Genomic DNA, 24,775 nt, shown 5'->3' with positions numbered 1-24,775 from the left:
AAAGTCTGGAGAATATTTTGGAGGTCTGTAAATAATGATAAACAGAATGCGTGGGGCACCTTAATATTCCTTAGAATTCAAAAGACAAATACTGACCAAATGACATTTGCTTGCATTGATAGACATCTTTAAATAGAGCAGCTACACCTCTGCCTCTCAAGTTTCATTAAAAAACATAAAATCCAATTTGTTCGTGGTGATCAAATCATTGATTAGAAATGATTTATTTTTTAGCAAGCGAATATTTAAAAATGCTAACTTGATGTATAACAGGTCGGAGATTAGATGGGTCAGCTGTACGGCTTAAGAAGGCCTTGGGCTTTCTATCACGTGATATAACAGAGATAGAGAAAGCTACAGGCACACTGTATATTGTCCTTTATTTGTCCATGTTTGTATGTTGTCTTATATTTTATTATAAAACTGCTGTATTTGTTTATTCTCTGTATTATTATTTGTTTTTTATGGTATGTAAGGTGTCCTTGAGTGTCATGAAAGGCGCCTACAAATAAAATCTATAATAATAATAATAATAATAATAATAATTATTATTATTATTATTATTATAACATTAAGCAAAATTACAATGCTACAAACTATTACGACCTATTACCAAGGAGTTACCAATATGATAATGTCCTCATACTGTCCAGTTAATAGAAAGGCACCAATCTTCAAACAATGGAGGAATGGGACATAGGTCAGATGCCCATCAATTTAATGACCGTGAGCTGAAGGAGTGCCTTATTTTAATATTAATGTTGCCTAGCGGACTAAATTTCATGGAGCCCTACAGTAGATATGGACTTACAGATAAAGAGATTGTGACCAACTACAGGATATCTACAGTAGGGAGAGAAGTGTTGTGGAAAAATAATAAAAATGCCCGGGTTCCATTCCCAGCCAGTGCCCAAACCCCCCAGCCACTGGATGCAGTGCCGGTCCCAAGCCCGGATAAAATGGGAGGGTTGCGTCAGGAAGGGCATCCAGTGTAAAACCTGTGCCAAGTTGTAGTGCCGACAGGATATTCCGCTGTGGCGACCCCTTACTGGGAGCAGCCGAAAGACCAACAACATAAACAATAATAAAGATGATCAAACTGCAGATATATTTTAAATATATCTGCAGTTATATTTACAGTATATATATAGACTAAACATTCTATTGTAACCAGAGATTTTAAATTAATTTATAATTTGACTATTATAAATTAGAGACCCATGCACTAGCATTTCAGTGTCCTATAAGAATGTATATCCTTCTTATTTAGCTCATAATCTTCGATAATGTTAAACAGTTTTAGTGATGTTAGCTAGATAGAAATGAATAATAAGCCAGCCTGTAACATGTAGAGCATCAAGTTCTAGAGTAAATCATTATTATGAGCAGATTTAGTATGGAGTGTCAGCGTTTCTGTCATTCAACATTATGCTATTTAGTATAGCTGTGTTACTGATAAGCACAAAATCGAGCATCGTCAGGGTAACAGGCAGCATTTTAACCAGAAATCTTACTATGTGTAAGAAGCTTGTGCTAATGATAATACTGAAAAGACATTTGTACTAGAAATGTTTTCTCAAACAGGTGCCTTGACTTCTAATAAATCCTATATGTCCTAGTTGTGGCAGGATGTGGTTTTGTATTTGTACAGACAAAAGGCTGCATATGTATAACTTGTGCTTTGTGGTCATGTTGTTTTGCAAGTTTTCAATGCCTTGAGAAAGTTTCACTTTAAGATGTGACAACACAGCATGTTAGAAACATACACACTCAATGTATAAAACATACCACACACACACACACACACACACACACACACACACACACACACACACACACACACACACACACACACACAGTGCATAGTAACCTCTTGTGATTAAAAGTATTATAAATTGAAGTTAATTTTTTGGTGACATGTGAAAATATCAACAGTTTGACATCAAATCATGATAAACTTATTTTGAAGTAATTATTTTTTTCTCTGCCTCACAAGTGTTCAGACCTAAACATTTCATTTGAAAATCCACTACATTTTTGTCTTGTCTATGTTTTAGGCAAATCACGACACAGATAAACCACGTTGCATAATAAAAGTCAATGTATTAAGAATAGCCCATCTCATTGCTTCTTTCTGTCATGTTATCAGTAAACAGGGCTGGACTGGGACAATTTCAGGCCAAGAAATCTCACACCGAAACAGGCTATCCTATGCAAACAAATATATTTAGAATCCACAGACAGCCTTTTTTTTTTTGCCCTCTAAAATAAACTATATTTTTCTTGTACCTACCAATTCCGCTCTAGTGTTACAAACAGAACTGACCTCATTGCCGTTAGATAACCTAAGATATCCTAATTAACAAAACAATACATTTCTCCCTCCCCCCTAATTGTTTAGAGTTTACTTTACAGTAAATAATATTGATGTCTTTTTAGTATATAGTACTTTAAGTGACATACATGTGCAAGTAGTTCAATACTTGTAAAGAAAAAAACTGCAGTAAGTAAAACCCTGAACAGATGGGAAATTTTTTACTGTAACATTCCGCTGCTTTTTCTTGAATTGCTTTCTTTTTGCATGCACTTTCTCTTTCTTCTCCACCCAACTGCTTCTTCCTCATCCTAGCTCCAGCCTTCATGTCTTTATAAAAGCTTTATTGCTCTTGGAAGATTTTTAGATTAATGGATAAAGTATTCTTCTTCTTATTCTTCTTCTTCTTCTTCTTCTTCTTCTTCTTATTATTATTATTATTATTATTATTATTATTTCCTTAATTGATTGAATGACAACTTTGGAAATTATCTCTATAATATATTGGTTGGGCAATAATATAAAAAAAAAGAATTATAAAAAAAAGAGAAACACAGCTGGCTACCAGCTATACACTCTGTAACTGCCATTGCAACCAGTCATTTCAGCAGTACTGAATTACAGGTATATGTTGCTTAAGTTCTGCGATACACTTAGTTAAATAACACATATACATACATTATGCGTTGTACTTCTGTAATACTCCCATATTGTAGTTTACGCACTGTGGTGGAGTAACTCTGAAGTGTAACCCTCTGTTTCAATAGTTTTGTTCACTCCTGGTTGTGCTGCATTTTTCAGCCATGATGCACATATTAAAGTAAATGCACTTTACATTAAGCAGAGACATGATGGCACTTCAGAGATGCACAAACCTTGTGAACATTAAACATAGGAGACAGGCACTGTGTGTGGGAAGGTTTTGAGCACATTAAATCTGGTTCTATGCGCTACATCCTCTTTTCCTGTTTTTAACAGCATTATTAACGTAAGGGCCCGCATATGGTTTTGCATGCAGATGATGCATTTATTGCCAAATGCCTAAAAATATAAATTTATACTTTGCACACCAGTACAAAGCATGAGTTTGCTATCAAAATAGTAATATATACACTATGTCTGACTATATTCTAGATAAGAGACAAAAAGGTAAGAGAAATGAGGACATGGTGGTGAAGTCCCGCACTTCTGCAGCGTTATATATACTGAAAACTGCAACCAGACTTTTAGTTTCTTTCTCTGTTTCCTGGAAATACACACAGGTAAGCTCTCTCTCTCTCTCTCTCTCTCTCTCTCTCACTCACACACACACACACACACACACAAACATTATACTCATTTATCATTGGCTTATATTAAATTTACATTGCATGGTTTAAACATGTTGTGTGTCATTATTAATATAATTTAAGGTTAAGTGATGCTTGATTTTTCAGTGTTGAGTGGTTTAGTGCTTGGCACTGTCACCTTGCACCTACAGGGATGGGGGTTTAAATTTTGCCCCAATTCCGTCTGTGTGTGGAGTGTGCATGTTCTCCCCATGCTTGGTGGGTTTCCTCCGGGTACTTTGGTTTCCTTATAAAGATGTGGTGTAAGCCTGTAGTGTCTGTACATTGCAACAGGTTTGGGGTCCTGAGCAAAGTAACTTTCCCCGACAGACCCATGGCATGATGTCATGGGACACTGCAGACTGTTTTTTTTTTTTTTTTTTATATGCATATACAATTAGCAAAAATTTGCATTCCTATAAAATACACTAAAAAACAAAAGAATATATATTATATATTTATTATTATATTTTACATTAAAATATTTAAAGTTTTACTTGCATAATTATTGATGTTGAATATACCACTTAATATATTTGTTTGTATTTGAATTCAACTTTAAAATGTATTATTTCTTTCTTAAATTAAACTGTTGTTAAAAACATCTCAAAGCCTCCAGTATTTTAATTTAATTATTAATTAAACATTTACATTAAAAACTGATTTAGATGACACTAATATAAAGTTTACAAACAAAACAAAAACTATTCAAGTAAATATTTATATCATGGAGTAGTACTCAGTGTTGCCAACTTAGCGACTTTTCAAATCCCTCTAGCGACAATTTTTTTTAAAAAGCGACTAGCGACAAATCTGGCGACTTTTTCTTGTGTTACTGGAGACTTTTGGAGACTCTGATGTGTCTGTACTGACTCTTCTCAACTTGCCACAGCAGCTGCCACCGCCGGCCCCTCCCCCGTCCCAAAGCACTCACAGACAGGCCCGTCCTCTCGCAGGAGTCCCCCCTGGCTTGTAAGCGGGATGTAAATTAAAAATATCCTGTTCCGATGTATATTAAAAAATGTTCTTTGTCTAAAATAAATTGCTGCACAAGAATAAATCGCTGCATTTGACTCAAACAGCCTCATTACTTACCTCATCCACTGTGTGTGTGCTTCTCTGTGACTTTAGCATAAACATATAGCTCGCTAGTTCATCATGTCGCAGTCAAAACTATACTCTCAGAAATTCAGAAAGGAGTGGGAATCAAATCCTGAATTCAACGGATGGTTGAAGCCTTTTATTGTAGATAATACACGGGCATACTGCCTGTATTGCAAGACTGATTTTTATGCCAAACTTTGCGATATAAAAAAAAACACATGTCAACTCAGAAACATACACAAAAGGCAAAGCCTTACAATAGTTTCAAACAAAACAAAAAAAAGACTCTTCAAAAAAAGCTGAAGCCACCATGGCATTAGTTATCGCTGAACACTGTTCTATGCTGGCATGTGATCACGTTGGAGAAGCAGGTAAAGCTGCTTTTTCACACTGTGCAGCGTGCATTATGCAAATTACGTGATGACGTCATCTAGCGACTTCTACGACAGCCAATAGCTACTTTCCTTACTGACGAGTTGGCAACACTGGTAGTACTAGAATATTGACAGAGATGTAGTGGGTGTCTGGGTGTTGTGTGATTAAGTCTGTTTTGGTCTTAAAGGAGGAGAAGGACTTCACTGATTGCAATAGTACAGTAAGAAAGAGAGAAGTCTATTGTTTTGATGGCTGCGGTCTTTCACTATCTCCTGGGCTTTAGTCCAGCACTATTTTTTGTAGACAGACTGAAGGTCAGGGAGTTCAGTGCACATGGTGTCCTCAGTCGACCATACCATCTTCTAAAGGGGTTGAAGTAAAACATGTTACAGTTATAATTAAACAAAGAGTACAGCAAGGGGATCAGGACAAAACCTTTGGTACTCCAGTGCTCAAGGTGAGGAAGGGTGAGATATTTCTGCCCACAGAAACTGTTTGAAGTCTGCCAGTAAGGAGGTTGGAAAATCCACTGAGCAAATTCTAGGTGGCCAATAGTATGTGCACCCCTGACCATCACACTCATATCTATGTTGAACATCCCATTCCAGAGTTATTTCCCTGTGCTGTTACATGTTCCACTCTTCTGTGAGGCTTCTTGCTAGATGTTGAGGCATGGTAGTGTGGATTGGTGTTCATTCACACCTTCGAGAACATTAATGAGCTCAGGAGCTGATGTTGAGATGTTCCAGGTCTTCCCAAAAGTAATGGTTTAGTTGTGTGGAGTTCAGTCAGGGCTCTGTGCAGGACAGTTGAGTTCTTTCACCCCAACACCCTCTTACCACACCATGTCTTCATGAGCTGGCTTTGTGAATCTCACAGGAGCATTGTCATGCTGTTTGAGTTTAGGGTCTCTTAGTTCCACTGAAGGGGAACCATAACACTAGACCACACAGACATTCTGTATAACTGTGTGCCTCGGACTTTGTGGATATGGTTCAGGCAAAAACCTCATATGATGGTCACATGCTATTTGATATATAAAGTGTATACTGGATTATTATTTTTTTTACATACTTTAATCTTTTGTAAAGAGAGAACAAATAGGCATTATCGTTCATTGATTATTTTCTGTTTGTGTTAACAGGTATGATGATGCGTGTCTTGCTCCTGGCTCTGCTGCTCTCTCAGGTTTACTGTGATATGGATTTAGACGGCTACTGGATGTCCTGGAAAACTGAATTTAATAAAAACTACAGCAGTGTGGTAAGAACACACATATTATAAAATTATTTATTATAAAATAATTGTAATTATTTTATAATAATTAAAATTTTAATTTTTAATTATTAAAATTAATTTTAATAATTAAAATGTAATAATTACAATTTAATTTATAATTTTTTATAATTTTAATAATTTTAATTCTTATCTGCGCTGCTTTTAGAGTTAATAAAGGTATGTGCAAAAAATGCTAATATTCGTCTGATTTAACTTCTCAGTCTTGCGATTCACACTAAACCGGTGTTTAACTGAAAGTATTTACTTGGGTAAGGGTTTCTGGAGTGACGTTTTATATTAGTGTTTTTAAATGTTAACATTTTGTAACCTTGTCAGAAAAACTAAACTTAGGCAGAGGTAAAAACATTGTCCCATAAAATAAAAATATTTAATTTGATTTGATTTCCCACATGATCAACAAGAATCACAAAAATGTACCATTTGTTTTATATATATATATATATAAATACTCAGCAAAAAAAGAAACGTCCTCTGACTTTCAACTGTTTTTACTTTCAGTAAACTTAATGTGTAAATATTTGTATGAACACTAAAAGAGTCAACACCATAAGACATGAACTAAAAATGTTTCCCAATGTGTCCCTGAATGAAGGGAGGCTCAAAATCAAAAGTACCAGTCAGTATCTGGTGGCCACCAGCTGCTTGAAGTACTGCAGTGCATCTCCTCCTCATGGACTGCCTATTGCGGACAGTCCGAGCACTGATGGAGGGATTGTGTGTTCCTGGTGTGACTCGGGCAGTTGTTGTGGCCATCCTGTACCTGTCACGCAGGTGTGATATTCGGATGTACCGATCCTGTGCAGGTGTTGTTACACGTGGTCTTCCACTGCGAGGATGATCAGCTGTCCTTCCTGTCTCCCTGTAGCGCCGTCTTAGGCGTCTCACGGTGCGGACATGGCGATTTATCGCCTTAGCCACATCAGCGGTCCTCATGCCTCCCTGCAGCATGCCTAATGCACGTTCACGCAGATGAGCTGGGACCCGGGACATCTTTTTTTGGGTGTTTTTCACAGTTGGTAGACAAGTCTCTTCAATGTCCTGCATTTTTAGAACTGTGACCTTAAATGCTTACTTTTTGCAAGCTGTAAAGGTCTTAACGACCATTCCACAGGTGCATGTTAATTAATTGATTATGGTTAATTGAACATGCATGGAAAACATTGTTTAAACCCTTTACAATGAAGATCTGTAAAGTTATTTGGATTTTTACAACATTATTGTTGAAATACACAGTCCTGAAAAAGGGACGTTTCTTTTTATGCTTAGGATGTATATATGTGTATATATATATATATATATATATATATTACATTAATCTGAATCAGGACCTATTCGTTTATGTACATTTTTCTGATGCTGTACAGTACAGTTTTGCACTAATGTGTATTGAAGACTAGCAGCTAAAATGTCAGCAGCACTACCTGCTGCATCACCATAATGATCAGCTGTCCTATGTGGAGGGGAGGCAAAATGCAAGTGTAGATTGAGCTTTAATATAGTGAAGTGTTGCTATGATCAATTTAAACCGAAGCTCCAGAGCTCCTATTGAAGCTTGTATCAGATTCCCGACTGTCACATGACTGACACTCACATTTGTTGAAGCAGAGTTCTGCTTGTGCTCATACTTTATAATATGTTGTAACCACTTTTACTTTCCAAATAGTTTACAACAATGCTCAAGATGTTTAGCTTCATTTCACATACTTCCCAATACACCATCCACATGAATACATGTTTCTGTTAGTAACAATATTTAACACAACAATATTTTTGGAAGTTCTATGTTTATTACTATTTATATGAATAATCATTATTAAAAATTTGCTGTTCACAGTTCAGATTGACAATAATTAAAAAAGGTACATATGCCTGTTATAACCACTGCACTCCAACAGATGTCGCCATTTAATTATTAGTGGGACATATTGGCTCAACATAGGTGTCAAACATTATCAAAACAAAACAAAGTCTAAACAGCAACCCAAAGACTTATGACAACAGCTGGGCTATGGCTAAAGCTAATAACAACAAATATTAAGCAAATAATAACAGAGACAACAGTGACCACAACAGTAATATTAACATCTGCAAAAAAAAGACCCTGATAAACGATTGACTTTAAAGAGGGTAGCACGCAACACCTGCAAGCACTGCACCTCCAGGGTTGAGGGTTCAAATCCCGCCTTGAGGTCTGTGTGTGTGTGGAGTATGCATGTTCTGCCAGTACTTGCTGGGTATCCACTGGGTATTCCGGTTTCCTCCCACAGTCCTAATACAAGCAGATTAGGCTAAGTGGTGTAACCAAATTGCCCATAGTGTATATGAGTGATTGCCCTGCAGTGGATTGGCCCCCTGCCCAGGGTGAACCCCACCTTGTGCCCTACTGTAAGTCTCCTGGTATAGGCTCCAGGCCAGGCCCTGTATAGAGGATAAAGCAGTACAGATGATGAGTGAGCGAGTGATCTGATGAGACCAGGTGCAGGTTAATACAATTGACATCAGGTAACTGTAGCAGATGGGGTGAAATAAATACTGGCAATTAAAGTCCAAGACAAATGTCAACAGAAGAATCCTTTCGATTAATTTATAACCCTTTCTTTACCCAGAGTCTTCACCACAGCTTAAGTTAGACTAAAAGATTCTAGCCATGCTATTAGGAATGTATTATTTTCAAATCAAAATAATTTTTACAAATTTATGTTAAAGTCCAAGACCATATTTAAGGAGACCAATGCCACGAAAAGCGGAAGTACAAAAGACAGCAAGTGCAGGTCAATACTTGAGGACTCACGTCCACAAATCTAGAAAACTTTGTATTCAGAATAAAGGGTGTAGTAATTTTAGTTTTATTTTATGTCCAATGAGCAGGTTCTTTTTTGTTTGTGTGTGTATTAGAGAGAGGAATCATACAGGAGAGCAATTTGGGAGCAGAAGGTTTTGGAAGTCAGGAAGCACAATGAAGAAGCTGCAGCAGGACAACACACCTTTACCATTGGGATCAATCACCTATCAGACATGGTATGACCCATTTATTGTCTTTCTCTGTGAGGCCCATGGGGTTATATAAATGAAAAACCATCCTATCATTCTTCTTTTCTTTTATCTTTAACCTGTGTGTGTGTAGACAACAGAAGAAATCAATGCTAAGTTGAATGGTCTAAGGTTGGAGAATTTTTCTCCTGTGGATAATGATGAGAATTCCACCTTTCTGAGTGGTTTCCCCCTCCCTCCCAGTGTGAACTGGACTGAGGATGGATTTGTCACCCCCGTGCAGAACCAGGTATACAGTATATAGATATACCTTGTGTAAGACTCAGAAAACACGGCATTTTATTTCACATATTCTCACCATCCACTTGATTAGGTACACCTGCTCGTTTATCTAATTAGACAATCATGTGTTCCCATTGAACTGATAGTACTGACCAGGTGGGGCTTTTTTCTAATTTTAAACTGGACAGTTTAAGTGGATCTGCATCTGTAATAGTCTCAGATTCTTGTTCTTGGTTTATGTAAACATTACCTTGACCAATTGCGTGCACTGTGCTGCTCATACGCGACTGACTGATTTAAATAACTGAGTGTTCCTATTGGAGTCGACCGTGAGTGTATCTCTGTATCTCTTCCCTTTATGTTGTGTGGCTGTGCTTGCGTGCAGGGTGACTGTGATGCATGCTGGGCGTTCAGTGCAGTTGGAGCTTTAGAAGCTCAAATGAAAATGAAGAAGGGTCGACTGGTTCACCTGAGTGTTCAGAATCTGGTGGACTGCAGTAAAGAGGAGGGAAACCATGGCTGCTCTGGAGGACTTATGACTAATGCTTTTACCTATATTGTAAACCAGCGAGGAATCAGCCAGGATTCTGACTACCCTTATGAAGAAAAGGTACAAATGTTGTTTGTTTTTTTCCTATTTTGTATTCTGTTACTTTAAATTCTGTTACAACATTATAATATTTGATGTATAATAACAAGGTGTGTTTTGTTAACCGGCAGCATGGTGGCCTAGTGGTTAGCACTGTCACCTTGCACTGCTAGGATCTCTGTTTGATTCCCGGCCAGGTTCGATTCCCACCTGTGTGTGCATGAAGTTTGCATGTTCTCTCTGTGCTTGGTGGGTTTCCTCCCACAGTTCAAAGACATGCAGATTAGGTTTATTGGCTTTCCCAAATGTATTGGCACCCTGTCCAGAGTGTACCTCGCCTCGTGCCCTTCTGGGATAGGCTCCAGGCCCCCTGCAACCTGTGCAAAGGAGTGAATAAGCGAGTGAGTTTTATTAACCAGGCAATATCTGATGCCTCATTAGTTAACTGTGCCAAAGAAGTGCATGAAAATAAATATATATATATATATATATAAATACAGTACACTGCCCAGGTAAAAGAACTTGGTCACAAACACACTAATATTTTGTCAGATTACTGTGCATTTTCTCCAAGGTAATGTTTTAACAACCTTGTGTTACCTTGTGTCAAAGCATTAATTTGCATCCAGCATGCCATTAATATTTTGTATTTGTAATAGGGTCAGTACAAGCATATATTGTCCAGTTCATGTGTGAAAATGATTCCTTATGCTCCCAGAACCACTATTTCCTGTAATATGGCCCATGCTATCAGGAAAGAAGACAAACTCCTTAGATATGTTAAGTTAAGCCCTGACAGCACAGTGAAATTCCTTCTTCGCATATCCCAGGGTAACTGGGGTCAGAGCGCAGGGTCAGCCATGATACAGCGCCCCTGGAGCAGATAGGGTTAAGGGCCTTGCTCAAGGGCCCAACAGTGGCAACCTGGTGCAGCTGGGGATCGAACTGCCGATCTTCTGATCAGTAACTCAGAGCCTTAGCCCTCTGAGTCACCACTGCCCCTTATGATAACAGTCACTGTGCATTCAGGTCGTCAGCTGACTTCATTTTATTGCCCCATAACGTTACTGAGTTCAGACCTGAGTAACTGATCAACCCCAGATCATAACACTGTCTCCAGAGGCTTGTACAGTGGACACTATGCATGATGGGAGCATCGCTTCACGTCCTTCCCTTCTCACCCTGACACGCCCATCACTCTGGAATAGGCTCAGTCTGGACTCATCAGGTCACATGACCTTTTTCCATCACTCTAAGGTCCAGTCTTTATGATCCCTAACAAACTGAAGACTTTTTTCTGATAAGTCAACAAAATGTTTTTTTTTTTTATGGACACACAGCTGTTTAGTCCCAATCCTGTGAGTTCTCATCACACTATATGTGTATAGAAATGCTTTCATTTTCACTAATAAAGGAATTCTTGGTTATATGGGTTCTGGTTTGTACTGGACATTTCTGTACCATGCAAACATTCACCAAGCAGGCCCGTATGGACGAGAGTAGGAGTAGGAAATCACTCTTAAGTGGCATTAAAAAAAATGTGAGTGATGCAATTTTGGTCCTACTTTTAGGAATAGGAGTGAGAGCAATTTATCAACATTCTTAAAATAGGAAATGTAGGAGAGCTCCAGAGGTGTTCTAACTGGTTAGTAATGGTAAGGCAATGACATTCAGGCTCAGGTAAGGCAATAGACTCACACGGAGGAGAGACTTTTCAGTGAATCCGAGTGACACAGAGCTCATGGAAAATATGTTTGGACAAAAACGGATATATGGATATACATTATTATTATATTAATATACACAACAGAGGATAGGGTTAGATGGAGGCAGATGATTCGCTGTGGCGACCCCTGAAAGGGAACAGCCGAAAGACAAAGAAAAAGAAGATATTAATATACACAACTTTTATTTTAGATTCTCTGTCATAAGCAGCACTTCATTAACACGCGTGTTTCATGGCAAACTGACGGGTGGCACCGATGCTTTCACAAATCACTTTCAATCACATTTTATCTTTAGAGGTAAGAATAGGGCAGAATTTTACTTTAATTATTTCTTTACATTTGACTCTCATGAGTTCTTACACAAACATAAAAGAGAAAAAGTTTTTTAAAGGATGCCATGCTCTTTTTCTTGAAGTTTCTTCGGCGGTGCCAGTGCATTACTAAAGAGATGTGTTAACCACACAACCCAAATGCTGTGTGGGCTCAAACCTCCCAACTTCTGATCCATAGCATTAACCGTCTAAGCCAACACTGCCCCAAATATACCACCTCCAGAAACAAAGACAGATCCATATCCACTGTTTGTTATTTATTAGTTGAAAATAAGCTAAATATATTTTTTATTCTATTGTTATTACTATGTGTATAAACATGAAATACACAGTAGTAGTTATAATAATAAGAATAATAATAATAAGAAGAAGGACTACATCCCAAACAGCATATATTGTTCTCATCACTTTAATGTGTCTTTATGTAGGAGGGATATTGCCGTCCTTATCCTAAACATGCACACTGTTCTGGTTTCCGAGTTCTTCGACAAAATGATGAGTTTGAGCTGCAGAAGGTGGTCGCTAACATCGGACCGGTTGCCGTGGGAATTAATGCTGCATGTATTCACCAATACCAGAGCGGTAAGCCGGACTCACAATCTACTCTGCTGTGTGTCATTTCCGTTATTATGAACTGTTTATATTGATGTGCAGTTAGATCTGTAAAGCATAGGAGTCTATAATTTTTTTATAAGAAATAAAAAATGCTAAGAATTATTTTTACAACTTATATGTTTAATTCTAGTTAGTATTCAGTTCATTGTGAACAATACAAGTGTGTTTGTCTGTGTGTATTTAGGTATTCACTACAACTGTTCATGCTCTCCTCATCCATTAAATCATGCTGTCCTGGTGGTCGGGTATGGAACAGAAAATGGGCAGCAGTACTGGCTGATTAAAAACAGGTCACTTTCTCACCCTGACACACACACACACACACACACACTCAATTTTGTATTTACACACTAATTACTTGTGCTAATTTTTTAACACTTTAAATCTAAAATGAAGATTGATAAAAAGTTTATGACATTTAAACATTTCTCCCTTTTTTTATTTCAGTTGGGGTACTAAGTGGGGCGAGGGAGGTTATTTACGCCTGCAGCGAAACAAGAACAACATGTGTGGAATCGGCATCTATAGTGTCGTCCCCACTGTCTGAGCTGATTTGTTTGGCAGAGTTTTTGAATGAACTGAAATCCAGAATTGCTTACATTGTAAAATAAATAATCCAATCCCCAGATAATTCATTCCTACACCCTCTAGACCTGTCTGATTCATCCTGAGTGCTTTTCTCCATTTCTAACCCTAAATTTGCATTTAACAAAGTAACATATTTGTTGTAGAAGTTGTAGTTTGTCTCTTGTGTGTGTAGAATTCTGTTGCTGCGTGTGGATAGCCACATAAAACTATTAAAATAAAAAAATGAGAAAAAAATAACCGCAGTAAATATTTATTTAATATACTTGTTACATGCTTAACTTTGGACTTTGTATAATCTTATATTAGCAACACAAGCTAACTGCATTAGCTCTATACAGCACACCAGACGCAGCGACATTTACTGCCCCACCTGCTGCTGCTGAGGCGGGCTGACGGTTCCACAGATCGGCCTCAAGATAGGTTCAGAAACTATGAAGATCACTTTAAACTGCAATCATCGTGAACAATTTTGTACTCAGTTCTCCATCAATATTAAATCTATAATGTTTTTCCTGTTTACACAACTGCACTTTTTGACAGTTTTAAAAGAAAAATTATTTATAATCACTTTACAGCCAAAAGGTTTGAGAGTGACACAAATGTGAATTAATTTTCACAAGTTCTGCTGCTTCAGTGTTTTTAGATCTTTTTGTCAGATGTTACTCTGATATACTGAAGTATAATTACAAGCATTTTCATAAGTTTCTTTTCATAAGGTTGCTGACGTAGCTTCCTGTTTTCGTATCGTTGCCGCGAAAGTTTGCGTTTGTTTTAGCGTTTAAATTACATACTTTTTTCATTTATACAATAATAATATTAATAGCAACTAGTTTTTATATCTCACACTATTTGGCTTCGCCTTTTTCTGCGCTTTTTGGAGAACGCGCGAGTTTCTTTTTCTAAAAACAACAAACGGAATTCAGCTCCAAACAACTACAACTCCGACTCGGTACGTTATCATGTCCAATATTCAGCTTGTTCAGTGTGTAGAGTGCAGGATGTTTAGACATTCTTCCTCCGTCGTTAGTAATAATTTTATTTGTGATAGGTGTGTGTTAGTGAGCACTCTGACGGAGAAGATATCAGCGTTAGAGGAGCGCATCCAGACTTTAGAGAGGGTTAGAGAGTGTGAGAGCAGTGTTATTCCTGTAGCGGACAGTCTGGGTGCCGCAGGTGGAGATAACCAGCCCCCGACTCCGGCATTAGAGCCCTCACAGCGGGGCGAGTGGGTGACGACTCGGCAGCATACTCGTTCAGCCAAAGCTAACGCTAAGGCTAGCCCACCGGAGCACACCTCTTCTGCGCTTCACGTGTCCAACAGGTTTGCTCTCCTCAGTGATGCACCCACTGAGAAACCTGAAAGAGCTCTGGTTATAGGAGACTCTATAATGAGACACGTGAAATTAGCTAGACCTTTAGGGGCACCAGCGGCAGTGGTTAGGTGTATCCCGGGAGCCAGAGCACCGGACATAGCAGGTAATCTTAGGGCTCTAGGACAGCACAGGTTCTCCAAGATAGTAGTACATGCTGGAGCTAATGATATACGCCTTCGTCAGTCAGAGGTTAGTAAGAATAACTTTATAGAGGTGTTTAAATTAGCGAAGGCGATGTCCGATGGAGTAGTATGCTCTGGTCCCATCCCAATGAGACGTGGTGACATAACTTACAGCAGGTTATGGTCGCTGAACCGCTGGATGTCCAGGTGGTGCTCCGAAAACAACGTGGGCTTCATTGATAATTGGAAGACCTTTGAGGGCAAAGCTGGCCTGTTAGGGCGGGACGGTGTCCATCCCACTCGGGAAGGTGCTGCTCTCATTTCCTGTAGTATAGCTCATAGTCTTAGAAAAGGCCTAGTTAATCGGTGACAATCCAGAGCCCAGGCCAGGGAGCAGACAGACAGGCTAAACCAACCGTCTGCTAGCTGCATAGAGTCGTCACTCAGGGTTCACTCTATTGAGACTGTGTCTGTTCCCCGAGCTAAAATCAAATTTAGAAAGACTCAGAAAGTCTGTTTTAGTAATTTAATTAGCATAAAGACCACAAACTTGGATCAGACTGAATGCGCAGCCGGCACCTCTGATCTGAAGCTAGGACTGTTAAATATTAGATCTCTCGCATCTAAAGCAGTTACAGTTAATGAAATTATCACAGATCAGGAGTTTGATATACTCTGTTTAACAGAAACCTGGATTAAACAGGACGAGTATGTAGCTCTAAATGAAGCTAGTCCTCCTGGATACAGCTACATACACCAGCCTCGGTTAACTGGTAGAGGAGGAGGCGTCGCAGTTATTCACAATGATAATTTGACTATTATACAAAAACACGGACACAAATTTAATTCATTTGAAATTCTTTATAGTAACATAAGTGTATTTAACTATATTAAGTCAGCTCAGTCGATCCCGCTAATTGTCATTTACAGACCTCCTGGGCCGTACTCTGAATTTCTTAGTGAATTTGCAGATTTCCTCTCAAACCTAGTCGTTTCTGTAGACAAAGTGTTAATTGCTGGAGATTTTAATATTCATTTTGAAAACCCAGAAGACCCTCTGAGAACTGCATTTATGTCTATACTGGACTTGGTAGGAGTAAATCAGTGTGTAGTAGGACCCACTCATAAAGCAGGTCACACTTTAGATTTAATAATATTATTTGGATTAACTATAAGAAATTTATTCACAATACCACTATCTGAAGTTATCTCAGACCACTATCTTGTCTCAATTCAAGTGTGTCACAATAATAATGTACACACAGCGCCGCGCTACCGTATGAAACGTACATTCACATCAACTACCAAACAGAGTTTTATCAGTAATCTCCCAGAGTTCCCAACTTCGATTAGATCACCGTCTGACCCCACAGAACTCGATCAGGCGACTGAATATTTAGAGTCGACATTTCGCTATACCCTAGATAATGTAGCTCCAGTCAAAAGAAAAATTATTAGAGATAAAAAACTTGCTCCCTGGTATAACGATCACACGCGCACTTTAAAACAGACCGCTCGGAAATTAGAACGTAAATGGCGTCAAACTAAATTACTAGTATTTCAAATAGCATGGAAGGAGAGCATCCTGAACTATAGAAAAGCTCTTAGTGTAGCTAGATCAACATATCTCTCCACTCTTATAGAAAATAACAAAAATAATCCTAGATTCTTATTTAATGCTGTAGCCAAATTAACCACAAATAAGACCACTGCAGAAATCTCCACAACAACATCATGCAATAGTGAGGACTTCATGAACTTTTTTAATAATAAAATTGTAAATATTAGGCATAAAATTGAGGTTTTGAAACCGAACAATGTAATTGATGCAGATGTTAATCTAGCCATGTCAGACCAGAACCTAGAATACTTTACTCCCCTTGAAGAGAATGAACTAATTTCACTCATCTCTTCTGCAAATTCATCAACTGGTATATTAGATTTTATACCGACACATTTTCTTAAACAGATAGTACCAGCAATAATAGAACCCCTGTTGAGAATAATTAATTCTTCACTCAGCATTGGTTATGTTCCAAAATCTTTTAAATTAGCAGTTATCAAACCAATAATTAAGAAACCTGACCTCGACCCGTGTCAGCTGTCCAGTTACAGACCAATATCAAACCTCCCCTTTATCTCTAAGATCCTGGAAAAGATAGTAGCGGAGCAGCTATGCTTATATATACATAGAAATGGCATACATGAACTGTATCAGTCAGGATTTAGGCCTCATCACAGTACAGAGACAGCGCTCGTTAAAGTAGTAAATGACATTCTATTGGCCTCTGATCAGGGTTGTGTAACTATGCTTGTATAACTTGACCTCAGTGCAGCTTTTGACACTGTTGATCACGCTATTCTTCTTCACAGATTAGAAAATGTAGTGGGAATTAAGGGTACAGCCCTCTCCTGGCTCAGATCCTATCTGACCCATCGTTATCAGTATGTAGACTTAAATGGTGATTATTCTGCATGTTCTCTAGTGGAGTTTGGCGTTCCGCAGGGTTCAGTTTTAGGTCCACTGCTTTTTTCCCTTTACATGCTTCCTCTGGGCAACATAATCCGTAAGCATGGTATTAGTTTTCATTGTTATGCCGACGATACACAGTTATATGTCTCAGCAAAACCTGATGAGAAAAAACAGCTTACTAAAATTGAGCAATGTGTGCAGGACATAAGAAATTGGATGCTTATTAACTTCCTTCTGCTAAATCCGGATAAGACAGAAGTTCTAGTCATAGGACCGCATACAGCTAGGAGTAAAATTTTAGATCACACCGTAACTTTAGATGGCCTTTCTGTTCCATCAAATGCAACAGTAAAAGACCTTGGTGTGATTATTGATTCCAGCCTTTCATTTGAAGCACATGTAGATAATATTACCAGGATAGCATTCTTTCACCTCAGAAATATTGCCAGAATAAGAAATTTATTGTCGCTAAACGACGCAGAAAAACTAGTTCATGCTTTTATCACCTCTAGGTTGGACTATTGTAATGCCTTACTGTCTGGTTGTTCAGCTAGATGCATAAATAAGCTTCAGCTAGTCCAGAATGCAGCAGCGAGAGTCCTCACCAGAACCAGAAGATATGAGCACATCACCCCTATCTTATCTTCACTCCATTGGCTCCCTGTGAAATTTCGCATTGATTTCAAAATACTACTCTTGACATATAAAGCATTAAATGGTCTCGCGCCGCAGTACCTGAGCGAACTGCTAGTGTCTTACGATCCGCCACGCCTACTTCGATCAAAGGATGCAGGCTGCTTGTCAGTACCGTGTATTATGAAAACTACAGCTGGGGGCAGAGCTTTTTCTTACAAAGCCCCAAAGTTATGGAATAGTCTTCCAAATAGTGTTCGGGACTCAGACACAGTCTCAGTGTTTAAGTCCAGGCTAAAAACCTATTTATTTAGCCAAGCATTTTTATAAATAGATTTTCCATAGGTAAAGGAGCAGATCTGGGGGACTCATGGACGTAGAGTATTATGGTGAACTGGTATGTTTGGATGCTGTCTTCCTCACTCTCATTGATCACTCAGGTTTGCTGACGGTGAGGTGATTGTTTGCTTTACATCTCAGGAAGCCCTCATGTTTGTGTTTCCTTCTGGCTCTCCCTTTTAGTTATGCTGTCATAGTTAGTCCTGCCGGAGTCTCTGCTTGCACTCTACAGTTAATATACATTCACATTATACATTGTGTGACTGTGACCATACCTAACTGCCATCTCTCCTCTTCTTTTCTTTCCCCCCCTCTTTCTTTTTCCTCTCTCCTCCTGTCCCCCCTTTCACTCTTTCTCTCTCTCTCTGTCGAGCTACACATGTCGTTCCTGAGCTGCCAGTGATCCAGACTCCCTCTGCCCTCCGGACCTGTCTGACCCATCCTGGTGCCCCGCTTCTGGCTGAAGATCTCGTCACATGGATGCCCCGTGTGTCTCTCTGGGATGCGTCTGGTGTCTGGGAATGAGTCTCTCTACCTAGAAAATGGTTCTGGCCTCGACTGGTGTTGGCAACTGTTTCTCTGGGGACTTGACAGTTCGTTAGTTTAGGACTGGAACTTCCTACAAGTCTACCTAGAGTCTTCAAAAACTACCTGGACTCCATATTAACATCAACTGTTATGCTAAACTGCCTGCCACCCTACACACTGTATAAATGAAGATCATTTACTGCTCTCTGTTTTACCCAAATGAGGATGGGTTCCCTGTTGAGTCTGGTTCCTCTCAAGGTTTCTTCCTTTTACCATCTCAGGGAGTTTTTCCTTGCCACTGTCGCCCTCGGCTTGCTCACCAGGGACAAACTGACCATTTTGATCCATACAAATTCACATTTCATACAAACCTAAATAATTCTTTTGACTATGTAAAGCTGCTTTGCGGCAATGAAAATTGCTAAAAGCGCTATACAAATAAAATTGAATTGAATTGAATTGAATAAGTGTCAAAGGCTTCTATTGATATAGAATTCGCCCTGGCATGCTGTCAATCAACTTCTGTTCCACACCCTGACTGATGGAGCCTAATCTTACCTAATCAATGCTTGGATTTTCTCGGAATCTGGTCAATCCTCAAGAGGTGGAGAAACAAAAACCCCACAAATGTATTAATCAATGGAATTAAGGTATGGGGAGTTTCTTTGTCATGGAATCAAATTTCTAGGTTTTGTTTTCCGAGCCTTACGGCCAGGTGCTCCATCATGCTGGAAAAGGCATTGTTCATCACCAAACTGTTCTTGGGAGTTTGGGAGATGTTGCTCTCAGAGGATGTATTTGTACCGTTCTTTACTCATGGCTGTGTTCTTAGGCAAAATTCTGAGTAGCAACAAACATGAATGGTCTCAGGATACTTTACTGTTGGCATGACACATGATTGATGGTAGCACACAAAGGTACAATTCGTGTATTGCCACACTGATTCCAAAATTTTTTTTTTAAATTGATTAAAAAAAATTATATATGTTTGCATTCAAGGTGTTAAAATGTCACTGCTCCTCTACAATCCTACAGGTGGCGCTCTAAACTATTCACACATACGCAGACAGTAAAGCATTCTGTGTGGTTGGAGCAAATTATTTTTATATTATATTTTATTATATTATATATATTTTTTTATTATAATAGGTTCCTATTTGTGTCTGGTTCATCTCAGGGAGTTATTTTCTTGCCAGCTTGAGTTTGGCTCATTCTCTAGGAACACATTTATAAATATGAAAGTATGAATTCTTTTTGGAATTTATACATTCAGGCAATCTTATTTGTGATGATGTTCTGGTGCTGCTGGACCAGACAACATCCCAGGCAGAGTGCTTAGAGAATGTGCTGAACAGCTGGCAGATGTTCTCACCGACATCTTTAACATCTCTCTGAGCAGCGCCGTCGTTCCCACGTGCTTCAAGGCCACCACCATCGTCCCCGTGCCCAAGAAGTCTACTGTGTCCTGTCTCAATGACTACCGTCCCGTTGCACTCACACCCACCATCATGAAGTGCTTTGAGCGGCTCGTCATGAGACACATCAAGACCCTGCTGCCCTCCTCACTGGACCCACTGCAATTTGCGTACCGTCCTAACCGCTGAACGGACGACGCCATCTCCACTACACTACATCTTGCCCTCACACACTTGGACAAAAAGGACACATACAGTATGTTCGAATGCTGTACATAGATTTCAGCTCAGCATTCAACACTATTATCCCCCAACAACTGATTGGAAAGCCGAACCTGTTGGGCCTGAACACCTCCCTCTGCAACTGGATCCTGGACTTTCTGACCGGTAGGCCTCAGTCAGTACGATTCGGAAACTGCACCTCGACCGTGGTGGGTCTCATTAGCAAGAACGACGAGTCAGCGTACAGAGGGGAAGTGCAGAGGCTAACGGACTGGTGTAAAGACAACAACCTGCCTCTAAATGTTGACAAGACAAAGAAGATGGTTGTTGACTTTAGGAGGACAGGAGGCGACCATTCTCTGCTGATCATCAACGGCTCCTCTGTGGGAATCGTCAAAAGCACCAAATTCCTGGGTGTCCACCTAGAGAAGGACCTCAGCTGGTCCCTCAACACCAGCTCCCTACACAAGAAAGCCCAACTGCGTGTCTTCTTTCTGAGAAGACTGAGAAAGGCCCAGCTTCCACCACCGATCCTGACCACCTTCTATAGACGGACTATCGAGAGCATCCTGAGCGGCTGCATCACTGTCTGGTTTGGGAATTGTGCCATATCGGACCGCAAAACCCTACAGCGGATAGTGAGGACAACGGAGAAGATCATCGGGGTCTCTCTCCCTTCTATTGAAGACATCTACACCACACGCTGCATCCGCAAAGCCACCAGCATTGTGGCTGATCGGACACACCCCTCTCACACACACTTCACACTCCTGCCATCTGGAAAAAGGTACCGAAGCATTCGGGCACACACATCCAGACTGTGCAGCAGCTTTCTTCCACAAGCCATCCGTCTCCTCAACAAAAAGGGACTGGACTGATAAACACAAACACACACACACACACACACACACACACACACACACACACACACACACAAACATTATCACACAGCTTAACTCAACTACCTCAAAATATTGGGACTGGACTGACTAATTAACACAAGTGCAGACACACTGACCTACACCACCAAATTATCGTACACACCAACCTGTAATTCCTCAATTCTTGCTGCTGTTTTTAAAGAATGTTTATGTTTCCCCACTACCTCAATAAAATACCCTATAAAACTGGCTATTTATAAAAATTACTTTAATTACCTGCCTCGGTTCAGGTGTGCGATCCCCAAACCCTGACCGAGGTGCAACATGGGAAACGAAGTCTACTCAAAACAAAACTACAACGAAACACAAACCAAGTCTGGGTGCTTGTCGCCCTCTAGAGGTTAGATGATGCGTGTCTTGCTCCTGGTTCTGCTGCTCTCTCAGGTTTACTGTGATATGGATTTAGACGGCTACTGGATATCCTGGAAAACTGAATTTAATAAAAACTACAGCAGTGTGGTAAGAACACACATATTATAAAATTATTTATCATAAAATAATGTTTTTTTATCTGTGCTGCATTTAGAGTTAATAAGGGTATGTGCACAAAATGCTAAAATTTGTCGGATTTAACTTCTCAGTCTTGCGATTCACACTAAACCAGTGTTTAACTGGAAGTATTTACTTGGGTAAAGGTTTCTGGAGTGACATTTTATATGTGTTTTTAAATGTTAACATTTTGTAACCTTGTCAGAAAAACTAAACTTAGGCAGAGGTAAAAACACTGTCCCATAAAATAAAAATTTTGATTTGATTTGATTTGGGGTTATCACCACAGCAGATGATTTGGTTAAATATTTGATTTTGCACAGGTCTTATGTCAGATGCCCTTACTGTTGCAATCCAACACATTTTATCTGGGTTTGGGACCGGCAGTAGGCATGCACTGACTCATGTGACCTCTGAGTACCTGGGGTTGGTTCTCTGACAGGAAATTAAACCTGGGCCACAGTGTTAAAATACAAGTTTCTAATCCACCAATGAACTAAATAAACTTTATGATGATCATAGCAGAATTTTTTTTTTTTTTAACAAACTAGGGGGGTTTCGTGTCATTTCTCTGTGGCATTTATCTTTAATTATTGATATCATTATTGATATCATTAATCATTATCATTAATCTGAATCAGGACCTATTTGTTTATGTACATTTTTCTGTTGCTGTAAATTGGATTCAGACACTAGTACAGTTTTGCACTAATGTGTATTGAAGACTAGCAGCTGAAATGTCGACAGGACTTCCTGCTGCATCACCATAAAGACCAGCTGTCCTATGTGGACGAGAGGCAGGATGCAAGTGTAGATTGATCTTTAATATAGTGAAGTGTTGCTATGATCAATTTAAACCGAAGCTCCAGAGCTCCTATTGAAGCTCTTATCAGATTCCCGACTGTCACATGACTGACACTTCTTAGGTGACGATACTTTAAAGTAACGTTCAACCGTACTGTTCACTTTGCACAGGTGCCGAGACAATTGAATTTGTTAAAGCAGAGTTCTGCTTGTGCTCATACTTTATAATATTTTGTAACCACTTTCACTTTCCAAATAATTTACAACAATGCTCAAGATGTTTAGCTTCATTTCACATCCTTCCCAATACACCATCCACATGAATACATGTTTGTGTTAGTAACAATATTTTACACAACAATATTTTTGGAAGGTCTATGTTAATTACTATTTATATATATATATATATATATATATATATAATCATTATTAAAAAAATTAAAATAAATTTTAAAAAAGCACAAAGACTGAACTGTATGCCTGTTATAACTGCTGCATTCCACCAGATGTCGCCATTTAATTATTAGAGGGACATATTGGCACAACATAGGTGTCACAAGCTTCAGACTGTCATGAGTGAGATGAAAACATTATCAAAACAAAACAAAGTCTAAACAGCAACCCAAAGACTTATGACAACAGCATGACTATGGCTAAAGCTAATAACAACAGTAACAGAGACAACAGTGACCAAAACATTAATATTAGCATCTGCAAAATCAGACCCTGATGCAGGGCTGGACTGGGACAAAAAATCGGCCCGCGCATTTTGACTAGAGACCGGCCCACTAGGTATTATTGGCAAAGCCATAAAGCCTTTAAATGAAAACAAACGCTGTTGTGACAGTGATGTACACTGTCCTGTTGGTACTGTATATATGTATCAATCTAATAAACTTAAACCTACACCATCCTCCCTATTCTGGTATTCTAAACAGTACTTAGCGGAAAACAAAAGACTGCTTGGTCGAGTTAACCTCCTGAACTATCTACAACACATGGTGGAACCCTGAAATTAAGACAGAGAAGACTAGAGGTGAGACATGATCTATAATGAGTATTAAAATTAATAAGTTACAGATTTAGTGACATTTTCATAAACTATTTATTTACCACATCAACAAACAGCATGGCAGCACAAAATATTTTGTTAAACATGGCAACCTTTAAAAAGTGAAAGGAGACAGAGAAAGAAAGTTGAGAAAGAATAACACTTAATTGAATTTTTGATGCCATTTTACACACAGTACATGGCACAAGAACTGACAACACAACAAAACACAGAGATCACGATCGCTGGAGTGTCATCCAGAGACCTGGGCTGCCACAACCAGCTAAATCCTAACACAAATGCACAGAAATCAATTATTTTTATACAATAATTAAATAGATTCAACATCTTTCTTCGACATAATTTCAGACTGCACAGATGGTAAGATTACTGGGCTTACAGAGACTTAATATTTTTAGACTTAATATTTACTATAAACGATAATGGATTTCTATACATTTAACATCAAATGACCACTTTGCTTGTAAGATTCAGATAATTATTTAAAAGCTAGACATTTAAAATGAGAATAAGAAAGAGAAGTATTTCTTTGTGCCCCCCTTTCCTTGTTAATGCCCTACCTGGCCCCCTGGCAAAACTTTGCTAGACCCGCCCCTGCACAGTTACCAGCTGTCAGCTATGTAGAAAAGGATCCTGGTGTTATTTGTCTCTCAGAAACAGTTCATAACTTCCCTTCAACTCATTCATGTCACCTAAAAGATAAACCTGTTTCTCCATCACCTGTTCAACTCTGATGATTCAATAAGGACATCTCCTGGTTTTACCTTTATGTTTCTCTCTCACATATCCAAACCGATCATGACTAGCAGCTTTTATGTGG

General features: G+C 39.0%; 1 protein-coding gene and 1 gene segment (V, D, J or C); one reads left to right on the top strand and one right to left on the bottom strand.

Annotated features, from left to right (window-relative positions):
- LOC128516013 (Ig kappa chain V-V region MOPC 21-like) overlaps positions 1-24,775 on the bottom strand; it is a 226,157-nt gene that overhangs the window by 71,548 nt on the left and 129,834 nt on the right.
- On the top strand, positions 3,568-13,576 carry ctss1 (cathepsin S, ortholog 1). Its single transcript, XM_053490265.1, has 8 exons — positions 3,568-3,576; positions 6,266-6,384; positions 9,316-9,438; positions 9,545-9,700; positions 10,079-10,303; positions 12,770-12,923; positions 13,141-13,246; positions 13,404-13,576. Exons 2-8 carry the CDS (start codon positions 6,268-6,270, stop codon positions 13,501-13,503), a joined length of 981 nt encoding a protein of 326 aa, XP_053346240.1. The 5' UTR covers positions 3,568-3,576; positions 6,266-6,267; the 3' UTR covers positions 13,504-13,576.

This window comes from Clarias gariepinus, chromosome 2 (assembly GCF_024256425.1).
Source record: "Clarias gariepinus isolate MV-2021 ecotype Netherlands chromosome 2, CGAR_prim_01v2, whole genome shotgun sequence".
NCBI lineage: Eukaryota > Metazoa > Chordata > Actinopteri > Siluriformes > Clariidae > Clarias > Clarias gariepinus.
This window is presented reverse-complemented; position numbering and strand designations above follow the sequence as displayed.